The sequence below is a fragment of the Canis lupus genome, chromosome 12, assembly GCF_048164855.1.
Source record: "Canis lupus baileyi chromosome 12, mCanLup2.hap1, whole genome shotgun sequence".
Lineage (NCBI taxonomy): Eukaryota > Metazoa > Chordata > Mammalia > Carnivora > Canidae > Canis > Canis lupus.
In genome coordinates this window covers 5,143,176-5,166,609 of record NC_132849.1, presented here as the reverse complement: position 1 = coordinate 5,166,609, position 23,434 = coordinate 5,143,176, and the positions used below count along the sequence as shown (strand labels likewise).

The 23,434-nt window shown below is 36.9% G+C and overlaps 1 protein-coding gene and 1 long non-coding RNA gene across 7 annotated transcripts in view; one reads left to right on the top strand and one right to left on the bottom strand.

The window, feature by feature from the left end:
- The window catches only part of GOLPH3L (golgi phosphoprotein 3 like), a 40,074-nt gene extending 17,027 nt beyond the window's left edge, over window positions 1–23,047 (bottom strand). Inside the window, exons 1-3 of one of the 4 annotated variants that reach the window (XM_072769285.1) lie at window positions 22,828–23,005; window positions 22,227–22,363; window positions 20,405–20,599 (exon numbers count right to left, since the gene is read on the bottom strand). In XM_072769285.1, the coding sequence (XP_072625386.1) occupies window positions 20,405–20,587 (183 nt within the window). In that variant the 5' untranslated portion in view covers window positions 20,588–20,599; window positions 22,227–22,363; window positions 22,828–23,005. Of the gene's footprint in view, window positions 1–20,404; window positions 20,600–22,226; window positions 22,364–22,827 lie in introns of all 4 variants that reach the window. The other 3 variants (XM_072769283.1, XM_072769284.1, XM_072769282.1) reach the window with 3 other exon arrangements.
- The window catches only part of LOC140600947 (uncharacterized), a 41,568-nt gene continuing 41,068 nt past the window's right edge, over window positions 22,935–23,434 (top strand). For 2 of the 3 annotated variants that reach the window (XR_012004042.1, XR_012004040.1), the window contains exon 1: window positions 22,936–23,335. This is a non-coding gene — a long non-coding RNA (uncharacterized lncRNA). Of the gene's footprint in view, window positions 23,336–23,434 lie in introns of all 3 variants that reach the window. The other variant, XR_012004041.1, reaches the window with a different exon arrangement.

Genomic DNA, 23,434 nt, shown 5'->3' with positions numbered 1-23,434 from the left:
CTCCATGCACCGGGAGCCCGACGTGGGACTCGATCCCGGGTCTCCAGGATCGCGCCCTGGGTCAAAGGCAGGCGCTAAACCGCTGCGCCACCCAGGGATCCCCTATCCACATTTTAAAGATGAGGAAACTAAGGCTTATGGAGGTTCAGTGACACGACAGAGGTTATAAAGCTAAATAGTGGTAAAGACTTAATAATATTTTTTTATTTTATTTATTTTTTATTTATTTATTTTTATTTTTTATTGGTGTTCAATTTACTAACATACAGAATAACCCCCAGTGCCCGTCACCCATTCACTCCCACCCCCCGCCCTCCTCCCCTTCTACCACCCCTAGTTCGTTTCCCAGAGTTAGCAGTCTTTACGTTCTGTCTCCCTTTCTGATATTTCCCACACATTTCTTCTCCCTTCCCTTATATTCCCTTTCACTATTATTTATATTCCCCAAATGAATGAGAACATATAATGTTTGTCCTTCTCCGACTGACTTACTTCACTCAGCATAATACCCTCCAGTTCCATCCATGTTGAAGCAAATGGTGGGTATTTGTCATTTCTAATAGCTGAGTAATATTCCATTGTATACATAAACCACATCTTCTTTATCCATTAGTCTTTCGTTGGACACCGAGGCTCCTTCCACAGTTTGGCTATCGTGGCCATTGCTGCTATAAACATCGGGGTGCAGGTGTCCCGGCGTTTCACTGCATCTGTATCTTTGGGGTAAATCCCCAATAGTGCAATTGCTGGGTCGTAGGGCAGGTCTATTTTTAACTCTTTGAGGAACCTCCACACAGTTTTCCAGAGTGGCTGCACCAGTTCACATTCCCACCCACAGTGTAAGAGGGTTCCCTTTTCTCCGCATCCCCTCCAACATTTGTTGTTTCCTGCCTTGTTAATTTGCCCCATTCTCACCGGTGTGAGGTGGTATCTCATTGTGGTTTTGATTTGTATTTCCCTGATGGCAAGTGATGCAGAGCATTTTCTCATATGCATGTTGGCCATGTCTATGTCTTCCTCTGTGAGATTTCTCTTCATGTCTTTTGCCCATTTCATGATTGGATTGTTTGTTTCTTTGGTGTTGAGTTTAATAAGTTCTTTATAGATCTTGGAAACTAGCCCTTTATCTGATACGTCATTTGCAAATATCTTCTCCCATTCTGTAGGTTGTCGTTTAGTTTTGTTGACTGTTTTTTTTTTTTCTTTTTCTGTGCAGAAGCTTTTTATCTTGATGAAGTCCCAATAGTTCATTTTTGCTTTTGTTTCTTTTGCCTTCCTGGATGTATCTTGCAAGAAGTTACTGTGGCCGAGTTCAAAAAGGGTGTTGCCTGTGTTCTTCTCTAGGATTTTGATGGAATCTTGTCTCACATTTAGATCTTTCATCCATTTTGAGTTTATCTTTGTGTCTGGTGAAAGAGAGTGGTCTAGTTTCATTCTTAATAATATTTTTTAATTCCACTTTCCTTCTTTATTGATTTAGAAGTTATGTACTTTCTTTTCTTTTTTTTTTTTTAAATAAAGATTTTATTTATTTATTCATGAGACACAGAGAGAGGCAGAGACACAGATGAGGGAGAAGCAGGTTCCCTGTGGAGAGCCCAATGCGGGACTCGATCCCAGGAACCCAGGATCAGGACCTGAGCTGAAGGCTGACACTCAACCACTGAGCCACCCAGGCGTCCCTGTTCTCTCTTTTCTTTAGGAAAGTTATCCTCAAAATTTTAACATGCATGACAATTAAAAATTAATACAAAATCTAATTATTTAAAAAAGAATATTTAGGGATCCCTGGGTGGCGCAGCGGTTTAGCGCCTGCCTTTGGCCCAGGGCGCGATCCTGGAGACCCAGGATCGAATCCCACGTCGGGCTCCCAGTGCATGGAGCCTGCTTCTCCCTCTGCCTGTGTCTCTGCCTCTCTCTCTCTCTCTCTCTCTGTGACTATCATAAATAAATAAAAAATTAAAAAAAATTTTTAAAAAGAATATTTAACCACTCTTCTAGCTGACCAATATTTTATCTTTTTTTTTTTAACTCACATGTTAGACATTATTATTAGCATTATCATTATTTTACATAGGTAGTACTTGTTTAGATTTACTCAGATGCTTACCGATGTCTTTGCTCGCTATTCTTTCTTGCATCTTAGACCTCCTTTCTGGTACTATTTTCCTTTTTTCTAAAGTAGAATTTCCTTAAGTGAAAGTCTGTTGGAGGCAAACTATTTTATCTGAAATGTCTTTATTTCACCATTGTTTTTCAACTATAGTTTCTCTGGATGTAACATTCTAGGTTGATAGTTTTCTCGTATCACATTGAAGATATTAAGCCCTCTTCTCCTAGCTTCCACTGTTGCAGTGAGAAATGTATCATTCTTACTGATTGTGGTTTCTTGTAGGTGAATTGTCTTTTAATCTTCGGTCCTTTCACATCTGTCTCTTAGAGTTTTGCAGACTGTGTGTGAATTTATTCATCCTGTTTGGCATATGCTTCCTGTACTTATAGGTTCATTTCTTATTTTCAAAAATTCTCACTTCTTCTCTTTAGGAATTTTAGCTCTCCTCCATTTTATTTTTTCCTTCTGGGACGTCAATCTTACTTATTCTAACCTCCATGTCTTTTAACCTCTCTTTTGTATCTTCCATTTCTTTTGTCTCTAAATTGCTTTTTGAAGAGTTATTATTCATATCTGGCTTCCAATTTACTCTCTCCATCTGTATCTAATATGCTAAACTCTCCATGAGATTTTGATATCTTTTTTTTTTTTTGAGATTTTGATTTCAACTTTGATTTTTTTTTTCATTTCAAAAAGTTCTATGTAGTTATTTTTCACATTTGCTTGGTCATTTGTGATTTCTTTTCGCTGTTCATTTTGTGATTCTTTTTTTTTTAATGTCATATTTTATGTTGTCTGATCATTTTATTTTTTTAAAGATTTTGTTTATTTATTCATGAGAGACACAGAGAGAGAGGCAGAGACACAGACAGAGAGAGAAGCAGGCTCCCTGCGGGGAGCCTGATGTCGGACTCAATCCCAGGACCCCAGGATCACGACCTGGGCCAAAGGCAAATGCTCAATCACTGAGCCACCCAGGTGCCCCTGTCTGATCATTTTAATATCTGAGGTCTATGAATGACCTATTTGTGATTTCTGCTGAATCTTTCTCTGGATATTTGATTCTTTGTATGTTGGATATTTGATTAAGAAGTGGCCCATATTCAATTTTTTTGGGAATATGTGAGATCCTGAAGGCCTGAATTAAAGATGTCTTTTTTCAGAAAGGAGATCTGTATTTGCTTCTGCTGAGAGTCAGGCATGAGGGGATTGGGGGACTCCACACAACTGGGACCACATTCATTTTTAAAAAGATTTTATTTTTAAGTAATCTCTACACCCAAGGTGGGGCTCAAACTCACAACCCCAAGATCAAGAGTATCATGTTTCACTGACTGAGCCAGCTATGCATTCCCAACTGGAACCACATTTAAACCTAGCTTCCCCATTTTATCTTGACTCTGAGGTTTATTTGTGACTACCCAATTCCGGGATCTCAGGACTGATTTGGTAATTTGTCCCAGGGCAATCTGGTTTTCATGTTTGTTTATTGCTCACCTCTAGGATTTTAAGTTTGGTGTTTGTTTGGGGACCCTGAAGATTTCTTACTTTCCAAAGGCCCAATAGTACTTTAGAAATTAAGTTTATTCAAGATATAATATCTGCCCATGATCCTGCTAGAGACAGAGGTCTTCCAATACCAGCTTTCCCATTATAGCCAGGATGATCTTTATGCTCAAATCTAATGATATAATTCTCTTCCTCTCTACTTAAAAATCTTTCAAATGCTCCTCCCAGTCAAGTCCAAATTCCTTAGTGTAACACTCAAGCCAAGAGGCTGCTCACTGGTCTCACCTTGGCCTCTTTTCCCTAGAACACCATGCTCCAGGTTTCCAGAACTATTTTTTTGCAATCTCTAAACCCAACATAAGGCTCAGACTCACAACCCTAAGATCAAGGGCCGCATACTTCTTGGACTGAGGCAGATGAGCACCCTGAGAACTATGTTAAGTACTCTTAATATATCATTTTTGCTTACAGGCCTTTGTACACACTGTTCTGTCTAAAAGAACCAGTATCCTTCTTTCCCGAATTCCTCCTTGTTCTTAAGGATCCCTATACATGGGGATGACATCTTCCATATACCTTCTCTAACAACGTCTTTCCTTCTATTCCACTCTCTAGTTTAGGTTCCTCACCTGGGTGTGCCTATATATACTGTCCCCTTATCATTTATTTTTATCACGCTGTAATCAACTGTCCTCAGTTATAGTTAGACTATAAATTTCTTAAGGAGGGAATTTCTAATACATAGTATTTCTCAATAATGTTCCTTGACAGCATAAATTTATGACTGAAAGTAAGTAACATTAGCCTGGCAAAAGCTCAGTTTGAACCACGAATATCCTTAGACCTATCCATATTTCCTAAGGGCCTGACCTTAGATTCAAAGCTGGGATTAGTTCTATGTATGACCCACCTCATGGCTACTTCAAGAGAGTTGTATTTATAATTCCTCTTTAAGGAGGGAAAGGTCTTTTAAAAGATTAATCCCTTAAAAAAAAGATTTTATTTATTTATTCATGAGAGACCCAGAGAAAGAGGCAGAGACACAGGCAGAGGGAGAAGCAGGATCCATGTGGGGAGCCTGATGGGGGACTGGATCCTAGGACCTCAGGATCACGACCTGAGCCAAAGGCAAACACTCAACCACTGAGCCAGCCAGGTGCCCCAATCCTTGGTTTTACACAACTTAGCTGCCTAATTAAGGTTAAACTATAAATTTCTTCAGAATATATAATTTATTAGGCATAACTTGGTGATTTTATAAATCTCAACAGGTGTACAAACTCACCAGCCAATATTAAAGCAATTAGAGGAAACTAATTTGGTTGTTTTTTCATTTCTTCCTGATCATGTAACTTCTGTTACAGTAACAGTGATGTCAGATTGTCAATAGAACTGTAAATGAGAAGCACTGTAAATAAAGAAACAATGGATGGCAGGATGTAGAAACTATGTTTTTAAAATATCATTCCCATCATAGTATCTAATGTAAAACTCCCCAAATGAGTCTTTTAAAACTTTCTTTTTATTGAGTCATGCATCGTAATAGAAAAGAGTTTTAAAATATACATGAAGGGGTACCTGGGTGCCTCAGGGGTTGAACGCCTGCCTTTGGTTCAGGTCATCATCCCAGGGTCCTGGGATCGAGTCCCACATCGGGCTCCCCACAGGGAGCCTGCTTCTCCCTCTGCCTGTGTCTCTGCCTCTCTCTCTCTCCTCACTGGGTATTCTCATGAATAAATAAATAAAATCTTAAAAAAATAAATAAAAATACACAAGGAGCTTTAAAAAATAATTATAATTCTGATATCCATATTCCTTTAAATAAATATATCTAGCTGTATTTGTGAATTCTCAAACCATCTATAATAAAGATTCTCTGTTAAAGGGCCAATGCTTTAGTATGCAGGATGATCTAGCATATGCAAACTAAAGTTCACCATTTAGTCATTAAATTTAGTTAGTAATATAAGGCTATACATGTGAGGGAAACGAGAAGAGAAAAATTTTAGGATCTACTAAAATAAATGGAATTGCACATGGCCTCATGACCAAAAGAGATTCCTGAAGGTATGGCAGAATGAGATCTTTGAATAGTGAACTTTGTTTTGTCTTTATTTTTTATGTATTTATTATTTTTTAAATTTTATTTATTCATGACAGACAGAGAGAGGGGGGCGGGGCGCAGAGACACAGGCACAGGGAGAGGCAGAGAAGCAGGCTCCATGCTGGGACTTGATCCCAGGCCTCCAGGATCACACCCTGAGCTGAAGGTGGCGCCAAACCGCTGGGCCATTGGGGCTGCTCTTTATTTTATTTTTTTTTTTAACTTTTTAATTCTTTTTTTTTTTTTTTAAGATTTTATTTATTTATTCATGAGAGACACACACAGAGAGAGGCAGAGACACAGGCAGAGGGAGAAGCAGGCTCCATGCACCGGGAGCCCGATGTGGGACTCGATCCCGGGTCTCCAGGATCAGGCCCTGGGCCAAAGGCAGGTGCTAAACCACTGAGCCACCTAGGCTGCCCCAGTTTTGTCTTAATTAGAAATGTAATAAATAATTATTAGAAAAAAAAGAAAAGAAGGGAAAAAGATAATATAGAAATGTATAACTTACAAAGTGAAAGTTTATCTGGAGGGGTAACAGTCTAGTGTGTATTTTCTAGATTTTATATACACATTATATCTTTATTATATTTTTTACAGAAACAAGATCATATTGAGTGACAACTTTTCACTTGCCCATTATTTTGGCTATCTTCCCACATGAGTAAATACAGGTCTACCTCATTCATTATAATGGCTACACAGTATTGCACTTTAGATGTACTATAATTTATCTTTTCAAGACTTTGCTGGTGACATTTGCTTAAAATTTTTTGTCATTTCAAAAAAATGCTATGAAGAAATGTTCATTAGGTGTGTTTTTGTTGAATAAATTCCTAGAAAAATTTTGGGTTGAAGATTATACACACACAAAAACAACAACAACAACAACAAAAAAAACCAAACCAAACAAAACAAAAAAAAAAACAACAAAAAAAGATTATACACATTTACATTTTTAAAAAAAGATTGAGAGAAAGAGTGTACATACATGTGATGTGGGGAAGCGACAGAAGCAGAGGGAGAGAAAGTCCTAAGCAGATACCCTGCTGAATGAAGACCCTGACCGGGGGTTCCCTGAAATCACAACCTGAGCTGAAACCAAGGGTTGGATGCTTAACCTACTGTGCTTTCCAGGTGCCCCACATATTTACAATTTTTATAATGTCATTTTGTTGTTAGGGCAATGAGATTTCAATAAATTCAAATAGTCAACATTTTATGCTGAATTTCCTTCTAGTCATGTATTCTTTATGCAAACTTCCTTAAAGACATGCCTTAAAACAACTCTGAAGGTTATTGATTTTAAATCGCCTGCTCGGGGTAAAAAGAAAACAGAAAACAAAGAAACTTAAAACATCATTAAAAACTATGTTTACAAGGAATTTTTATTTTATTTATTTATTTTTATTTTATTTATTTATTTTTTTTTTACAAGGAATTTTTAAAAATAATGTTAGAAAATTCTTATGATGGGGGGGCACCTAGCTGGCTCAGTTGAAGCATGTGACTCTTAATCTCAGAAGTTTTAAATTTGAACCCCATGTTGGGTGTAGAGATTATTTAAAAATAAAATGATAAAAAGAAAAAAAAGAAAATTATGATGAAGTTTAATGAAAAACAGCCAAATACGTAATTGTGTATTGAAGATTATCACAATTATGTAAAATACTTTACTTTTAAAAATGGGGCTGCTTAAAAAAATGGTATTCTAGTTTTTCCAAGTTACCTACATGGAGAAATTATCATTTTATTAGGAAAAATCTCAGAAAAAAAAAAAAAAAAAGAATCTTTCCCTCTCTCCAAATCTGAAGATTCAACTTAAAACTGTTTCAGTTTCCATAAGAGAAGGAATCTTAGTATGTCTTCTTAAACCCTTTTCTAATATGCCCAATGTCTGAATAGTGATCTCTAGGGGATGCCGAGAATTACCAGAAAAAAAAATTATCAGAAAATTATACAAGCAAGACTAATTTTTTACCTCTAAAAAATTACTTTAAAAATAGTTTACTGTTTTTCTTTAAAGTCCTCTATTGAAATAATAGCTTTCAAGATTTGAACTAAATTCCTCTTTTATTTTTATTTTATTTTGTAAAATCTTTTTTTTTTTTTTTAATTTTTTATTTATTTGTGATAGTCACACAGAGAGAGAGAGGCAGAGACATAGGCAGAGGGAGAAGCAGGCTCCATGCACCGGGAGCCCGATGTGGGATTCGATCTTGGGTCTCCAGGATCGAGCCCTGGGCCAAAGGCAGGAGCTAAACCGCTGCGCCACCCAGGGTTCCCGTAAAATCTTTTTTTTTTTTTGTTTTAAGATTTTATTTATTTATTCATGAGAGACACAGAGAGAGGGAGAGAGAGAGAGAGGCAGAGCCACAGGCAGAGGGAGAAGCAGGCTCCATGCAGGGAGCCCGACGTGGGACTAGATCCCGGGTCTCCAAGATCATGCCCTGGACTGAAGGTGGCGCTAAACCGCTGAGCCACCCAGGCTGCCCTCAAATAACTTAAAATAGATTTAGAAACCCTTAAAGGCAATTATAGTATCAAATATCAGAAAAGCAAAACTAAGTAAATGCAGATTTATTTTGTTTTCAAACAGCTTTCTCCTTGATTAAATAGTATAGATATATTTTAGAATATTTGTAAAGAAAAAATCATAAGAAAATTAAAATGACTCATAAATTTCATCATATTTTGGGTATATATAAAACCAGATATTTCTTTATACATACAATACATATTTTTTCTCTCCTAACCACTAATTTTCCCATATGCTTCTTCTCCAACTTTAATTTTGGGGCTTTCCTTCAGAGAACAGCTTTGTGTGAATTATGAAACAACAGAATGTATATAAGTTTTCATAAAACACTGGGGAATAGAGGTAGAACAAACTGTGAGAGTGGTAATTTCACCATCTTTCATAACAGGAAGTTAATAAGATATTGTGTAAAATGGAATCATGTAGTTAAGAAAATATCATTTTTTTTCTTTTTAACATTTTTGGCTTAATGTTCCCAACATACACAAAGTAGAAAGATTATGAACCTCTATATATCCATCATTTGGCTTCCACAGCTACCAGGATAATCTTCTCTCTTCTATAACTCTCCCCACTCACCAGACTATTTCAGTGTAAATCCAAGTTATTGTAACATACCATCTATAAAATATTACCATACTCTCCCCAACGTACAAAGGTTTAAAAGAAGTGTTAATACTAATATCACACTTAAAAGTTCATAAGAATTCCTTCACTTTATCAAATATTCAATAGGCTTTCAAATTCTATCGATTGTTTAATATATAAATATGTATATATATATATATATATACGTATGTATTTTAATATTTATCTATTTATTTTGAGAGAGAGAGAGAGAGAGAGAGAATGCACTCCGGGGGTGGGGGTAAGGTTAGATGAGGAGGGAGAGAGAAACTCCGTGCAGAGCCTGAAGCAGGGCTGGATCTCATGACCCTGAGATCATGACCTGAGCTGAAATCAAGAGTCAGACACTCAAATGACTAAGCCACCCAGACATCCCGCTTTCCACTTATTTTATAGAGATAATACTGACTTCATAGTGCTATTATTAGAATGAAATAACATATATAAAATATTTAACTCAGAGTCTGAGAAGTATAAATACTCCATAAATAAAGAAAAATAAGAGAAATACTGTATGATCTCACATATATGTGGAATTAAAAACAAACCAGGGGTTGCCAGGGGTAGTGAGTGAGGTGGTGAGTGGGGGTCAAGAAGTGCAAACTTCTAGTTATAAAATAAATAAGTCTTGGAGATATAATGCTCAGCATGATGGCTATAGTTGATAATACTGTATCATAATTTGAAAGTTACTGAGAGTTCTCATCACAAGAAAAAAAAATTTGTAACTGTGTGGTAATGTAAGATGTTAACTAGACTTACCATGGTGATCATTTGTGTACAAGTATTAAATCATTATGTTGTGTACCTGAAACTAATGTTATATGTCAATTATATTTCAATTAAAAAAAGCCATATAGATGGGCATCCCTGGGTGGCTCACCAATTTAGTGCCTGCCTTCAGCCTAGGGCCTGATCCTGGAGTCCAGGGATCGAGTCCCATATCGGGCTCCCTGCATGGAGCCTGCTTCTACCTCTGCCTGTGTCTCTGCCCTCCCCTCCCCCCGTGTCTCTCATGAATAAATAAATAAAATCTTAAAAAAAAAAAAAAAAAAGAAAAGCCACATAGGAACACCTGGGTGGCTCAGCGGCTGGGCTCTTGCCTTCAGCTCAGGGTATGATCCTGGGTCCTGGGATGGAGTCCCGCATTGGATTCCCTGCGAAGAGCTTGCTTCCCCCTCTACCTATGTCTCTGCCTCTCTCTTTGTGTCTCTCATGAGTGAATACAATCTTAAAAAAAAAAAAAAAAAGTCATATAAATTTATAATTTAAAAATTTGGAAGTAAATGAATAAAGATAGAGGAATACAGGAGAAAGTGTAGGAGGGATATTAACTTTTATTTTTTTATAGCAAGAAGTCAGTGGATATTGTCCAAAATTGAAACATTTAGTTAGAAAAATGACCCTAACCTCTTAATAATCTTTCTTAAGCTTAGAAAGCAGTGTGTTAGGAGATATCTCTTATAATAAAGAAATGTCTGAAGTTAATAATTCCTTTAGTTTCACTTCATTTTCTTATGTTAAATTTAAGTAAAATTATATTATGTTTTACTTTTATTTTTTTATTTTTTTTAAAGATTTTACTTATTTATTCATAAGAGACACAGAGAGAGAGGCAGAAACATAGGCAGACAGAGAAGCAGGCTCCATAGAGTCAGCCTGATGTGGGACTCGATCCTGGAACTCCAGGATCACTCCCTGAGCTGAAGGCAGATGCTTAACTGCTGAGCCACCCAGGCGTCCCTATGTTTTACTTTTAAATAGCACAACCTAGGGGCACCTAGGTGGCTCAGTTGGTTAAGGTCCAACTCTTGATTTCAGTTCAGGTCATGATCTCAGGGTCCTGGGATCAAGCCCCAAGTCAGCTCTGCACTCAACATTGCAATCTGCTTGAGATTCTCTCTCTCTCTTTCTCTACCTGCCCCCCTGCTCTGTCTCTCTAAAAATAATACAAAATTTTAAATAACACAACTACAAAGATTTGTTCCATTTTGTTAAAAAGGTGGTAAGTGTAATGTTACTTGAATTTTATACAAAAGGGTAATTGAGGTTAAACTGAATAGTGCTTTTCTTCATCAATAAAATATTGTCCCACTACAGTTGAAAAAAGAGCTTAGGGGATCCCTGGATGGCACAGCAGTTTGGCGCCTGCCTTTGGCCCAGGGCGCAATCCTGGAGACCCGGGATCGAATCCCACATCGGGCTCCCTGCATGGAGCCCACTTCTCCCTCTGCCTGTGTCTCAGCCTCTCTCTCTCTCTCTGTGACTATCATGAATAAATAAATAAAATCTTAAAAAAAAAAAAAAAAAGAGCTTAATGAGTGGACCTTGTTTGGCTCCTGATTCAAACAAACTATTGTTTTAATTTAAATTCTACATTTCCTGGGGCACCTGGGTGGCTCAGTCGGTTGGATGTCTGTCTGCTTTCAGCTCAGGTCATGATCTCAGGGTCCTGGGATAGAGCCCTGCACTGGAGCTCCCTGCTCAGGTGGAGTCTGCTTCTCCTTTTCTCTCTCCCTCTGCCTCTTCCCCTAGCTCATGCTTGCGTGAGCGTGCTCTCTCTCTCTCTCTCTCAAATAAATAAATAAATAAATAAAATCTTAAAAAAAATTAAAACAAACTATAGGGATGGTAACAAAAGACAAATGTGTAGATTCTGGGAAGATGACAGAGCAGAAAGCACCAGAAATCTTTCTTTGTCTGATGTGACCAATTTTTGCGGGGGTAATTATGCATCTCTGTGCATATGCACAGAAAACAGTCTATAAGCATATACAAAGTATTTTAATAGCAATTATCTTTCAGTGGTGACATTACTGGTGATTTTTATTTCCCTCTTTAAACTTTATATAAAGAATTGAGGCATAATTTATATAGAGTGAAATGCACAGATGTTGTTTGTTTTGACAAATACATATATTCACATATCTCATTCTCCTATCACTAAGTTCTCTCATGTAGACATTTTTCTTAAGTTCTTAGTATAAACATATTTTGCTTTTAAAAAAAGATTATTTACTTATTTGGGGGGGAGGGAATAGACAGTGGGAACAGGAGAAGCAGGCTTACTGATGAGCAGAGAGCCCAATGTGGGGCTTGATCCTAAGACCCCAGGCTGAAGGCAGATGCTTATCTGACTGAGCCACCGAGCTGCCTCCATATTTTGCTTTTAAAATAATAAAAATAAAACCATTTTTAAAAATCTTAGACTTTTTTTAAAATAAAATCACTAATATCAAAAAAGGGTAAGTAAGCACAATCTACCAATGAACACATGGAGACCTGAAAACCGTTGATTCAGTACTTGTTTTGTGTGTCATTCCCACCTTAAACCTGGACAACTGTGAATAGATGAAGATAAACATAGAAAATAAAGAGTATTAAAAAAAAAAAATTAAGAAAGTAAAGAGTAACCTCCAAGGAATTTCCTCCTCTTCCATGTTTTTTTTTTTTCCTCTTTCATGTTCTTATAGCACTTTTTATACCTTTCTTAAAGCACTTACATATTGTATCTAGTAGTATGGTCTCTGTATACACATCTTTTCTCCCATATCAGATTCAAATGCTTCTTGAGGAAAGATAAACACATCTTTTTTTTTTTTTTTAAGATTTTATTTATTTATTCATGAGAGACACAGAGAGAGTGGCAGAGACATAGGCAGAAGGAAAAGCAGGCTCCCTGCAGGGAGCCCGATGCGGGACTCGATCCTGGGACCCTGGGGACCATGACCCAAGCCAGAGGCAGACACTCAACTATGAGCCACCCGGGCGCCCAAGATGAACACATCTTAATTACTTCTCTTATTCCTTATTTTACTCAGTGCCTTGGACAGAGCAAATGCTCAATAAATGTTGGCTGACTTGAACTGAAGGAAAAAATCACTTCATTATAATTTTAATGACACTTCCTGAGGGTGAACTGCACTCCAGGTGCATATAAGTAAATAACTATACCAAATTATCTCCCAAACCTTTCTATTTCCTCTCAAACCTTTCAAAATCATTGTTATGCAGTGAACTATGTCTCCTCCAAATCCATGTGTTGAAACCTTAACCCCCAATACCTCAGAATGTGACTGTATCTGGAGATGCTGCCATGATAGAGGTGATTAAGTTTAATAAAGCTGTTAAGGTAGGCCCAAATCCAATCTGACTGGTGTCCTTAGAGGAGAAGGAAATTTGGACACATGGACACTAGGGATGCATGCACAAAAGAAAAACCATGTAAGGACACAGTGAAAAGATGAGTAGAGAGGCCTCAGGAGAAACCAAATCTTGGACTTCAAGCATCCGGAATTGTGGAGAAAAAAATTTCTAGGGACTTCTGGCTGGCTCAGTGGCTCAGTGCCTTTGGCTTAGGGTGTGATCCTGGGGTTCCGGGATTGAGTCCTGCATCGGGCTTCCTGCATGGAGCCTGCTTCTCCCTCTGCCTATATGTCTCTGCCTCTCTCTCTTTCTGTGTCTCTCATGAATAAATAAATAAAATCTTTTAAATTTTTTTCTATTAAGTTACTCAGTCTGTGGTATTTGTTATGGCAGCCCTAACAAACTTAATACAATGTACTCCTGCTGAAAAACCTAGAAGAAACTTGTTGTAAACTTTAAAATTAAAGAAAAAAATACTACCTACTCATTTATATCTTTCTAGTGTAATAGTCTCTCCCTTCTATAAGGAAGATTTATGACATGGGTTGTAATCTATGGCTGGCACTGTGAACTGATAAGAAAAATATAATGCCTGTTTAATTATACACTGAACTTTCTGAAGATATGGTTATAACAAATCAATCAAATATTATTTACTACTTCTTTAAACATTTTTCATTTTGCAAAATGGGTTCTTTAAAATTCTTACTTGGATTTATTCTTATGACCAGACTATTTTGTTTGATGGAAGAAAAAAAGAAAAAAAATGTATAAGACTATCATATTTCTTCCTTAAATTGTGAGGTAATGGGATGAAATATAAAACAAAACCGTATTGTTCAGATTTGCTAAGTGGTACTTTCCCTTATTCTGCCATTATTGATGTCAACTGAGTATTGTTATAGGATCCCATGTTTAAGAGTGAGCTTTGCTAACAAAATAAACAAAAAACACAAAAACAGAATGAGCTTTGCTAGAGTATTAAACATTGAAATACGAAAGCCATGGATAACACTTGAAAAAATAACTTGTGCCAAATATTACTGCAGAATGTAATAATCTTTTATCTCACTAGGAGGTATAAGTTAAGCTCCATATGAAGCTATCCTAGGAGATGAAATTCTTGGGTTTCCCCTAAGCATTAACAATCCTGAATAATTAATTCCCTTTGTTTAGCAAGAAATATGGAAAAATATGTCATACATGCTTTCCAAGCATGTCCTTTTTATTTATGTTGTTCAATATGATGTTCAAGATTCATCGATGTTGCATAAATTAATTCAGTTCTTGCAATATAGAATTTCAGTTATGGGCAGCCTGGGTGGCTCAGGGGCTGAGCATCTGCCTTTGGCCCAGGGCGTGACCCTGGAGACCCGGGATCCAGTCCCACGTCGGGCTCCCTGCATGGAGCCTGCTTCTCCCTCTGCCTGTGTCTCTGCCTCTCTCTCTCTCTCTCTCTCTCTGTCTAATGAATAAATAAATAAAATCTTTAAAAAAAAAAAAAAGAATTTCAGTTATTTCACTATACTGAAATTCATTCATTCTACTGGTTAACAGACACTCCATTATATACAGTGCTGCTAAGAATATTCCTGTACTTATTAGTTCTTTCAGACAGTACCACCAGTCATACATATAGAAAAATGATAAATCAGACTGGATAAAACTTAAAAGTTATAAAATATGTTAATTCTTAACTTTTTCAAGCTACTAATGATCCTCCATCAGTTTTAATTCACTCATTATAATTTATTAACAACGGGAGATGGAAATACAAGCTTTTTTAAAGCTGGTAAAAAAATTTTTAGTGAACCAATCGATAAGCTTTAAAAAAAAATTATAAGAAGTCCGTATACAACTTGTCAATGAATGGCTATCAGTGGAGAAAATTATTCCTCTTCAAAAGTTGCTGAGTTCTAAAACATTTTATCAAAATCAAAAAATTAAGAGTCCCATTTGGGTCACTACCTGGTCTTTTAGTTTCCTCATTGCACAAAATGAACAATAAATCGCTCGTCAGTAGTTATTGCCATTGTGAAGAGGGCAAGTGTATCAGAAGGGCTTGTTTGTCAGGTTTTGTGATTTTATTAACATAGGCTGTTTTTAAAAAAAAAGAATGTTTGTTTTGTTTATTATATATATATATATATATATATCCCCAAATTTACTAAAGGTACAAAAGGAAATAAACTGGGAGACCAAAGTAGGACAGTAGCCACATCGGGCTCCCTGCATGGAGCCTGCTTCTTCTTCTACCTAATGTCTCTGCCTCTCTCTGTGTGTCTCTCATGAATAAATAAGTCTTTTTAAAAAATTAAAAATAAAAAATAAACTGGGAATGAATTCTGGGAGGTGAAACACATCTTTATTGAGAGCCTGCCTCTCTCCCTGTCCCCACAACCCCTAATTGCACACTATTCTCTTCCAAAATATCTGGCAGAGATATTAAGACAAAACCATTTACCTATATTTGCACCTTTGGCTGTAGCCACTGAACCTATAAATTTGATGTGAGCCATTCCATGTCTTTTCTGTACTCCTTCATTTTTTTGTGTTTGTATAGCTTAGTTTTCAAAACATTTTACACTTTCTCTTGCTTGATCCTACACAAGGCAAATATTGTCTTCTCTTTATGAAAGCAAAGTTAGATGGTTAATTGGCCAAAAAATGGTGGAATTTATGTTCAAACTGACCCTAAGGATGGTTTTAAAAAGGATCCCTGGGTGGCTCAGCAGTTTAGCGTCTGCCTTCAGCCCAGGGCATGATCCTGGAGTCCCGGGATTGAGTCCCACTTCGGGCTCCCTGCATGGAGCCTGCTTCTCCCTCTGCCTATGTCTCTGCCGCTCTCTCTGTGTCTCTCATGAATAAATAAATAAAATATTAAAAAAATAATTTCTATATATTATTTTCTACTCTATTATTTTCTATTTGTATTATTTTCTACTTTTTTTTTTAAAGATTTATTTGAGAGAGAGAGAGAGAGAGAGAGTGCACACACGCAAAAACAGGAGGAAAGGGAGAGAATCTCAAGCAGATTTCCTGCTGAGCACAAAGCCTGACATGGGGCCTAGGATCATGACCTGAGCCAAAGTCAGACACTTAACAAACTGAGCCATGCAGATGCCCCATGTGTTTTAAAATGGATGTAATTTTTAAAATTATAGTATTGGGTTCTAAACAAAGAATCTTATGGAAATCTTCAGCAAAAGTTAACTGGGACTTCGGGATGCAGTTTAACACTTAGAATTTGTTTCTGATTTGTCACAAACCTCAAGCCATGTGAAAACAAGAAATTATATACACATTAAAATATACTTACAAATATACATATTAAAACATACAAAGAACACAGAACAAATATCATTAAGTCCTTAATTTGGACACAAAAATGAAATGGGCTTTGCCGTTTTCATTAAGCTGATCCCCTTACTTTAAAGAGTCTATAACTGTATAGAAGAAACTGATTATGAGAGGAGATGGGTAGGAGGATGGGTGAAAATATGTCAAAGGGATTAAGAATACACTTATCTTTGTGATGCCTTGGTGGCTCAGTGGCTGAGCATCTGTCTTTGGCTCAGGGCGTAATCCTGGAGTCCTGGGATCGAGTCCTGCATCAGTCTCCCTACAGGGAGCCTGCTTTTCCCTCTGCCTATGTCTCTGCCTTTCTCTCTGTGTCTCTTATATATAAACAGGTAAGTAAAATCTTAAAAAAAAAAAAAAAGTACTCATGCTCCTGAACACTGAGTAATGGGTAGAACTGTTGAATCACTATTGTACACCTGAAACTAATATAATATTGTATGTTAACTATACTGGAATTAAAATAAAAATAAATATAGGAAAGAGTCTAAAAGTCTCTGCCTCGCACTCAAAATCTGTCATACTCTAGTCTGAATCTAATTTGCCAATTATTATTATTATTATTTTTTTATGATAGGCACAGAGAGAGAGAGAGAGAGAGAGAGAGGCAGAGACACAGGCAGAGGGAGAAGCAGGCTCCATGCACCGGGAGCCCGACGTGGGATCCTGGGTCTCCAGGATCGCGCCCTGGGCCAAAGGCAGGCACTAAACCGCTGCGCCACCCAGGGATCCCCTAATTTGCCAATTTTTGACTTTCATTGTTCTCCAAGAATACTACCTACTTCAGTCATAAGTGGTTACTTAAATTATCTCCCAAACTCATCAAGCTCATGATACTTTCAGGTTCCCTCAGCCAGAAATGTGTTTCCTTCACTCCATTTATGTTAATCTTACCCCTTCTTAAAGGTCAAGTTTATTTTTTATTTTTATAATATATCTTTTAAAGATTTTATTTATTTATCAGAGACACAGAGAGAGAGAGAGAGAGAGGAAGAGACACAGGCAAAGGGAGAAGCAGGCTCCATGCAGGGAGCCCGATGTGGGACTCGATCCTGGGTCTCCAGGATCACACCCCGGGGCTGAAGGTGGCGCTAAACCGCTAAACCAGGGCTGCCCAGGTCCAGTTTATTTTATTTCCTTCTGATCTTCCCCAGATTATTCCAACCCATGATGATCTCTCTCTTCCTTCCAACTCTCTTGGCTCTTACTGTTCCAACATGGAAAAACCTGCTGGATTTTTTCTGTTTTTTACCTCTTTAAAAATCTTTTGAACTGTGAAATATAATGTATACACAGAAGAGTGCATGAAAAAAGTGAAAAAAGCTCAATGATTTATCTCTAAGTGAATATACATGAAACTTCCCCAAGTACAGAAATAGAAAACTGTTAGTACCCAGAAAGCTCCCTCATGTTCTTTTCTAATCATTAATACCCTCCTCTTCTCTCATCTTCCTTACAAAAAGGTAACCACTATGCTAACAACTATGGTAATCCCTTTCGTGCTTTTCTTTATAGTTTTAATTACCTAAATATGCAACCCCAAACACTATAGTTAGTTTTTTAAAATTTTATTTACATATAATCATACAGTATGTCTTTTGTGTCTGGCTTCCTTTACTGAACATTACATGAGAATCATACATGTTTTATAACAATGCTCATTTTCATTCTGTATAGAAAAGATCTTTATATTCATTTAGATAACTGGGCAATTCATTTTTATCCCCTCCACAGTTGAACCTTTGGGTTACTTAACTTTTATTTTATTTTTATTTTTTTTAAGATAGATAGATAGATTTATTTATTCATTCATTCATTCATTCATTCGAGACACAGAGAAAGAGAGACAGAGAGAGAGAGAGGCAGAGACACACAGGCAGAGGGAGAAGCAGTCTCCATGCAGGGAGCCCAATGTGGAACTTGATCCAGGGTCTCCAGGATCACACCCTTGGCTGAATGCGAGGCGGTGCTAAACCGCTGAGCCAGCCAGGCTGCCCGGTTACTTAACTTTTAAAAAGTATGTATGCCTTGTCTCCCCAGCTGGAATGTAAGTTTTGTGAGGGCAAGGACTGTTTTTATACTATTTTATATTTACCTTAATATTTGCATAATGCTAAGCCCTACAATCACACTAAATAATGCCTAAATAAATCTATGAGTAGATTAGAAGGTGAAGAGGAAATAGTGCTGGAAGTCAATTAGTATTTATTTATTTATTTAAAATCTTTTTTTTCTTTTTTTTTTTAAGATTTTATTTATTTATTCATAGAGATGCAGAGAGAGAAAGAGAGGCAGAGACACAGGCAGAGGGAGAAGCAGGCTCCATGCAGAGAGCCTGATGTGGGACTTGATCCTGGAAACTCCAGGATCATACCCTGAGCTGAAGGCAGACCCTCAACTGCTGAGCCACCCAGGCATCCCGAGCTCCTTTAGTTTTTACTCCATTTCCTTGTATCTATATTAACCATGAACTATTATAAATTTAAAAACACACAGAGAAATCCAAAGTTAGATTCTCTACAAAACAGAAGCAAAAAATTCTAGTTATCTAGGGTCAGCAGGAAATTAATCATTTTCCTATTCAAAAGTAAAACAAACCAAATAGCTTTTTAGTTCTAATATGCTCTTCCATAGCCAGTGAATGTTTCCTAGGCACTGTGTAAACGTCTCAAAATGGTACTTATAGGACCTAATCTTCAGACGTACTCTGATATTCTCTTGGAGAGTCAGGTTTGCACTTTCATTTGTTTGATTTTCATTAAACTAGAGCTTCATCAACTTTCTCAGCAAACAGGAAAGTTAACTTGTGGGCAAGATTTTCTGATATATCTGTGTCTTGGCCAAATACGTAAGTGCATGTCTCAAATATTGGTTTTAACAATACACAGGCTATAAGAAGTCCTGTAAGTTTTGTTCAAATCAGTAATTTGATGTGACAAAAAACAGAGAAGGGAAAAATGGTAAAGAAAGTAAAATGCAAAGGCTAAGAAACAAAGGTAATCCCAAATTGAGGAATCAATGCAGAAAAGAACAGATGTTACTAGATATATGTAGCCAAATCATTCCTAGCTAAGGATAATTATCAAAGCCAAATTTAGTTTTTTTAAATGCAAAGTAACATTTTAATTTGTTAAGTTTTCAAAACTAAGGTCAATAATAAATGTACCTTTATTATTATCATATGTACTAAAAGACTTTCTTGGAAAAGAAGTAGATTGTATAAAATATTACAGTTATATTTCTTCATAACCTCTTCATGAGGGAAGAAAGTGAAACACAATAAAAAGTTAAATTGCAAATGAAGGATAATGTACTACTAGTAGAAAAGCCAGCCAACAAATATGTGGTTATACTGTAAGACTTGCTATCTCAAGACTAATTCTCTTATAATTAGTATAGAATTAGTATAATTCTTTCCATTAATAATGGAAAACTTAAGGGAAATCTGCAATTAATTTAAAAACATTTTTTCTAAAATTAAAATATTCCTTTATCAGTTATTTAATTTCTAAAGATCCACAGAATACGATTTAAAAAAAAAGTGATTTCTACGGTCTTTCAAGTTGAAATCTATCCACTGTTTATTTTTGTAAGACAGCTAATCATTTATGTTTCTTGTCTTGTCATTTAAAAGATTTTCCTCTTCACAGCTCAAGACAATTTCCACGTGTGGGTCCTCTTTGTTAGTTCAATAGGAGGCTATTTCACCATCAATCTCACTTGGGAAACTACAAGTATAAAAATTTTACACCTGTTATACTCTCTCTTGTATCTTCTAAAATTTTGAAGTATGTTGTAATTAAATTACACTTCAAGTAATTATACTTCTGGATTTTACACCCTCCAAGTATCAGCCACCCTTCCAAACTCTCCATTCCCCCAGATGGCTATAGCACAATCCTAAGGCCAACTTAGCATTAATGAAAATATCCTGTCAGATTACTTCCTAAAAACATTCCAATAGTCAAGAGTCTTTGGGAGAGCCTAGGAAACCCAACTGTGTTACCTCTTTATCTTTTAGTCCCAGGAGCAATACTTCTTCCATAAGGGTGAGGCGAATATCTTTAGAGTCACCAGAGTCTTCATTATCTGGACCCCTGTCTTCATTAGTGTCTTCTTCACATTCCACCTTCTTTTCAGAGCTCTTGCCTACTTCAGTACGACGGGCTCGGTGAGTTAAAGTGGTCATTCTCACCTGTTTCTGGAGGGGTGATAAAAAAAAAATCTGTATTTATGCTTATGTAAACAAAAACATACATATTCATAGAGACATACTAAAATGTATACAAATATGAAATATATATAAATTTAAATAGAGAAAGTAGTAATGACTAGAAAAATTAGGCAGGTAAAACAATGTTTTCCAAAGTACAAGAGCTTTAAGGTGCAGAAAGCATTGACAGAAAATCAAATCAGTAATTTTATTTTATTTATTTTATTTTTTAAGATTTTATTTATTTATTTCTGAGAATACACAGAGAGGAGAGAGAGAAGCAGAGACACAGGCAGAGGAAGAAGCAGGCACCATGCAAGGAGCCTGATGTGGGACTCGATCCTGGGTCTCCAGGATCAGGCCCTAGGCCAAAGGCAGTGCTAAACTGCTTGAGCCACCTGGGCTGCCCCAAATCAGTAATTTTAAAGACTAGTAGAAATGATTTTTTTTTTTTTTAAGATTTTATTTATTCATGAGAGACACACACAGAGAGAGGCAGAGACACAGGCAGGGGGAAAAGCAGGCTCCTTGCAGGGAGCTCAGACATGGGACTAGATCCCAGGTCTCCAGGATCAGGCCCTGGGCTGAAGGTGGTGCTAAACCGCTAAACCACCCGGGCTGCCCCCCCCCCCTTTTTTTTTTTTTAAGAAATGATCATCTTTTAAGGCTGCTGATTTTGTGTGCATAATCTATAATTCAGGGGTATAAATGCATCAGTTGTAACTCCTATTTCACAAAATGGACCCTTCCCAAGTAAAAAAATATGGGATAGCAAAAAATGGTGAGCATCCCCAAATGCATATAATTTATATGTAACCTCTATAAATATTCAATGGCACATCATAAAACATACACAGAGAAAGTAAAATATAAGAAAAACTAAATATATATATTCTCATATTTTCTTCCCATAGCATAAGAACTCATCTCATGCACTCCCTTTGGAAATCATAACTACAAAATAACTCTCAGAAGATCATGTGTAGTAACTCCATATAGCTAGAAAACTTTCATTTCTATCCCTAGCTAGCCATTTTGCAAATACACAAACAGCTGCCAACAAAAAATATCAGCAGAATGTTGAAAGATTAATGAGATTCTTTCTCAATTTCAAAAAAAAATCAAAGCACATGCCCTTTTATACCACATACTACAATGTTTTAAAAAATCTAGTCAAGAGAAACTGCACTGAATCATGTATGATAAAGTTTAAAGTTAGATACTTTAAATAAATCTAAATGTCAGTTTTTAAAATGGTATACAATATTTTTAATCAGTAATTATTTTTTAAAAGAGTATCTTTTTCAAGATCAAAAGAACGCATTCAAGAGTCTCTGTGACTGGATCCTATTCTAGCGATATTTCTCATTACATTACTCTCAATTATGTACTGTTAACCATTTCTCAACATATCCCATGCTGCCATTTCTGCTCCTTTGTACATGTCAGTGTTCTCTCCCCTTTCCCTTCCTTTTTATTCTACCCATCCTTCAAAGGCCTATTGAGGATCCACAAAAAGCCCTAAATGAATCTCCTTCTCCATTACCCATATGTCCCATGGCCAGAATTGGTCTCTCTCTCAGCTGTACTTTCACAGAACTTTATTAATACTTACATCCTTTAAAGTATTTATTATAGTCTTTCTTTTGGTATGGCTGTCTCTCAACTGTAAACTTCTTGAAGGTAGGGATACTGTCTTCTTGGGTTTTTATAGTCTCCATAGCAACTAGCACAATGTCTTTAACGTTGTAACTGCTCAATAAATATATACTGATTAAAACGAATACTCAGAAATGCATGTGAACATTTTAAAATAGAAATACAAATGAGGTGACTTACAAAAAAGATTCTCTGTACAAGGCTGTATTTCAAATATTGGTGGGAGGCGGGAAAAAAGAGTGAAGGAGAAAAACAAAACAAAACAAAACAAAACAAAACCATGAAACAAATGCTTAAGGGCACTATCTGGCACTGCGAACAGGGTTTACTTCCTAACCCAATCCAAGAAACTTTAATAAGTCTTCAGAAAAAAAGGGGGGGGGGCGCGGAATTTTGAGGAAAAAATACCCCTGGACATTTACTAGTTAAAAATCTTATTTGAAAAAAAAAAAAAAGACCAAAAAGTAACTAAATGAGAGCCTCCCTCTCCCCACGAAAAAAAAAAAATCTGTAGGCTTTTTTTGTACATTAGGAAATGTGTACCTTCCGTGGCTTACCTGACGTTACTCCTGGGTTACGGCCGGACACAGGTAGCGGCTTGCGCTCTATTTTAGGGGGGGACACCTGGTTCCCCCACGTCCCTCCCCCCTCCCCCCCCCTCGGCCTAGTAGGTAACAAACTTCTCAGCCACGCAGAGAGCACAAACTTCCTGATCCTTCGATGCAGAGAAGGAAGAACACATCAGCGATCTCAGGATCGCTAGGCAACCTACCTTGGTGTTTCTTCACTGGGCCAATCAGAAACCACCAAGGTTGAGATCAGCCAATCGGAACTTACAAGGGGAGGCTCTCCCCAGGCTATTGTGTTGCGATCCCGACAAACACCACCAAAAGGAGGCAGGTTTGGGTCAACCTGACAGCTGGTCAATCCAATGAAGTAACCTTGGTAGGAGAGCGGAAAGGGAGCTGTGCTCCACAACCCCATTAAACCAGCCAATCAAAGCGTTCACTGAGCTAGCTCAAGCTGCAGATCTACAAAGGATTTGTTGGTCAATCTCTGTAGCAGGTGTGTTAACTGTAGATGTATTCTAGGACAATCTGGTGAGATGTGCTACGATCCAAAGAAGCTAAGAATAAATAAACATTTTAAAATCGGTTGTTTTCG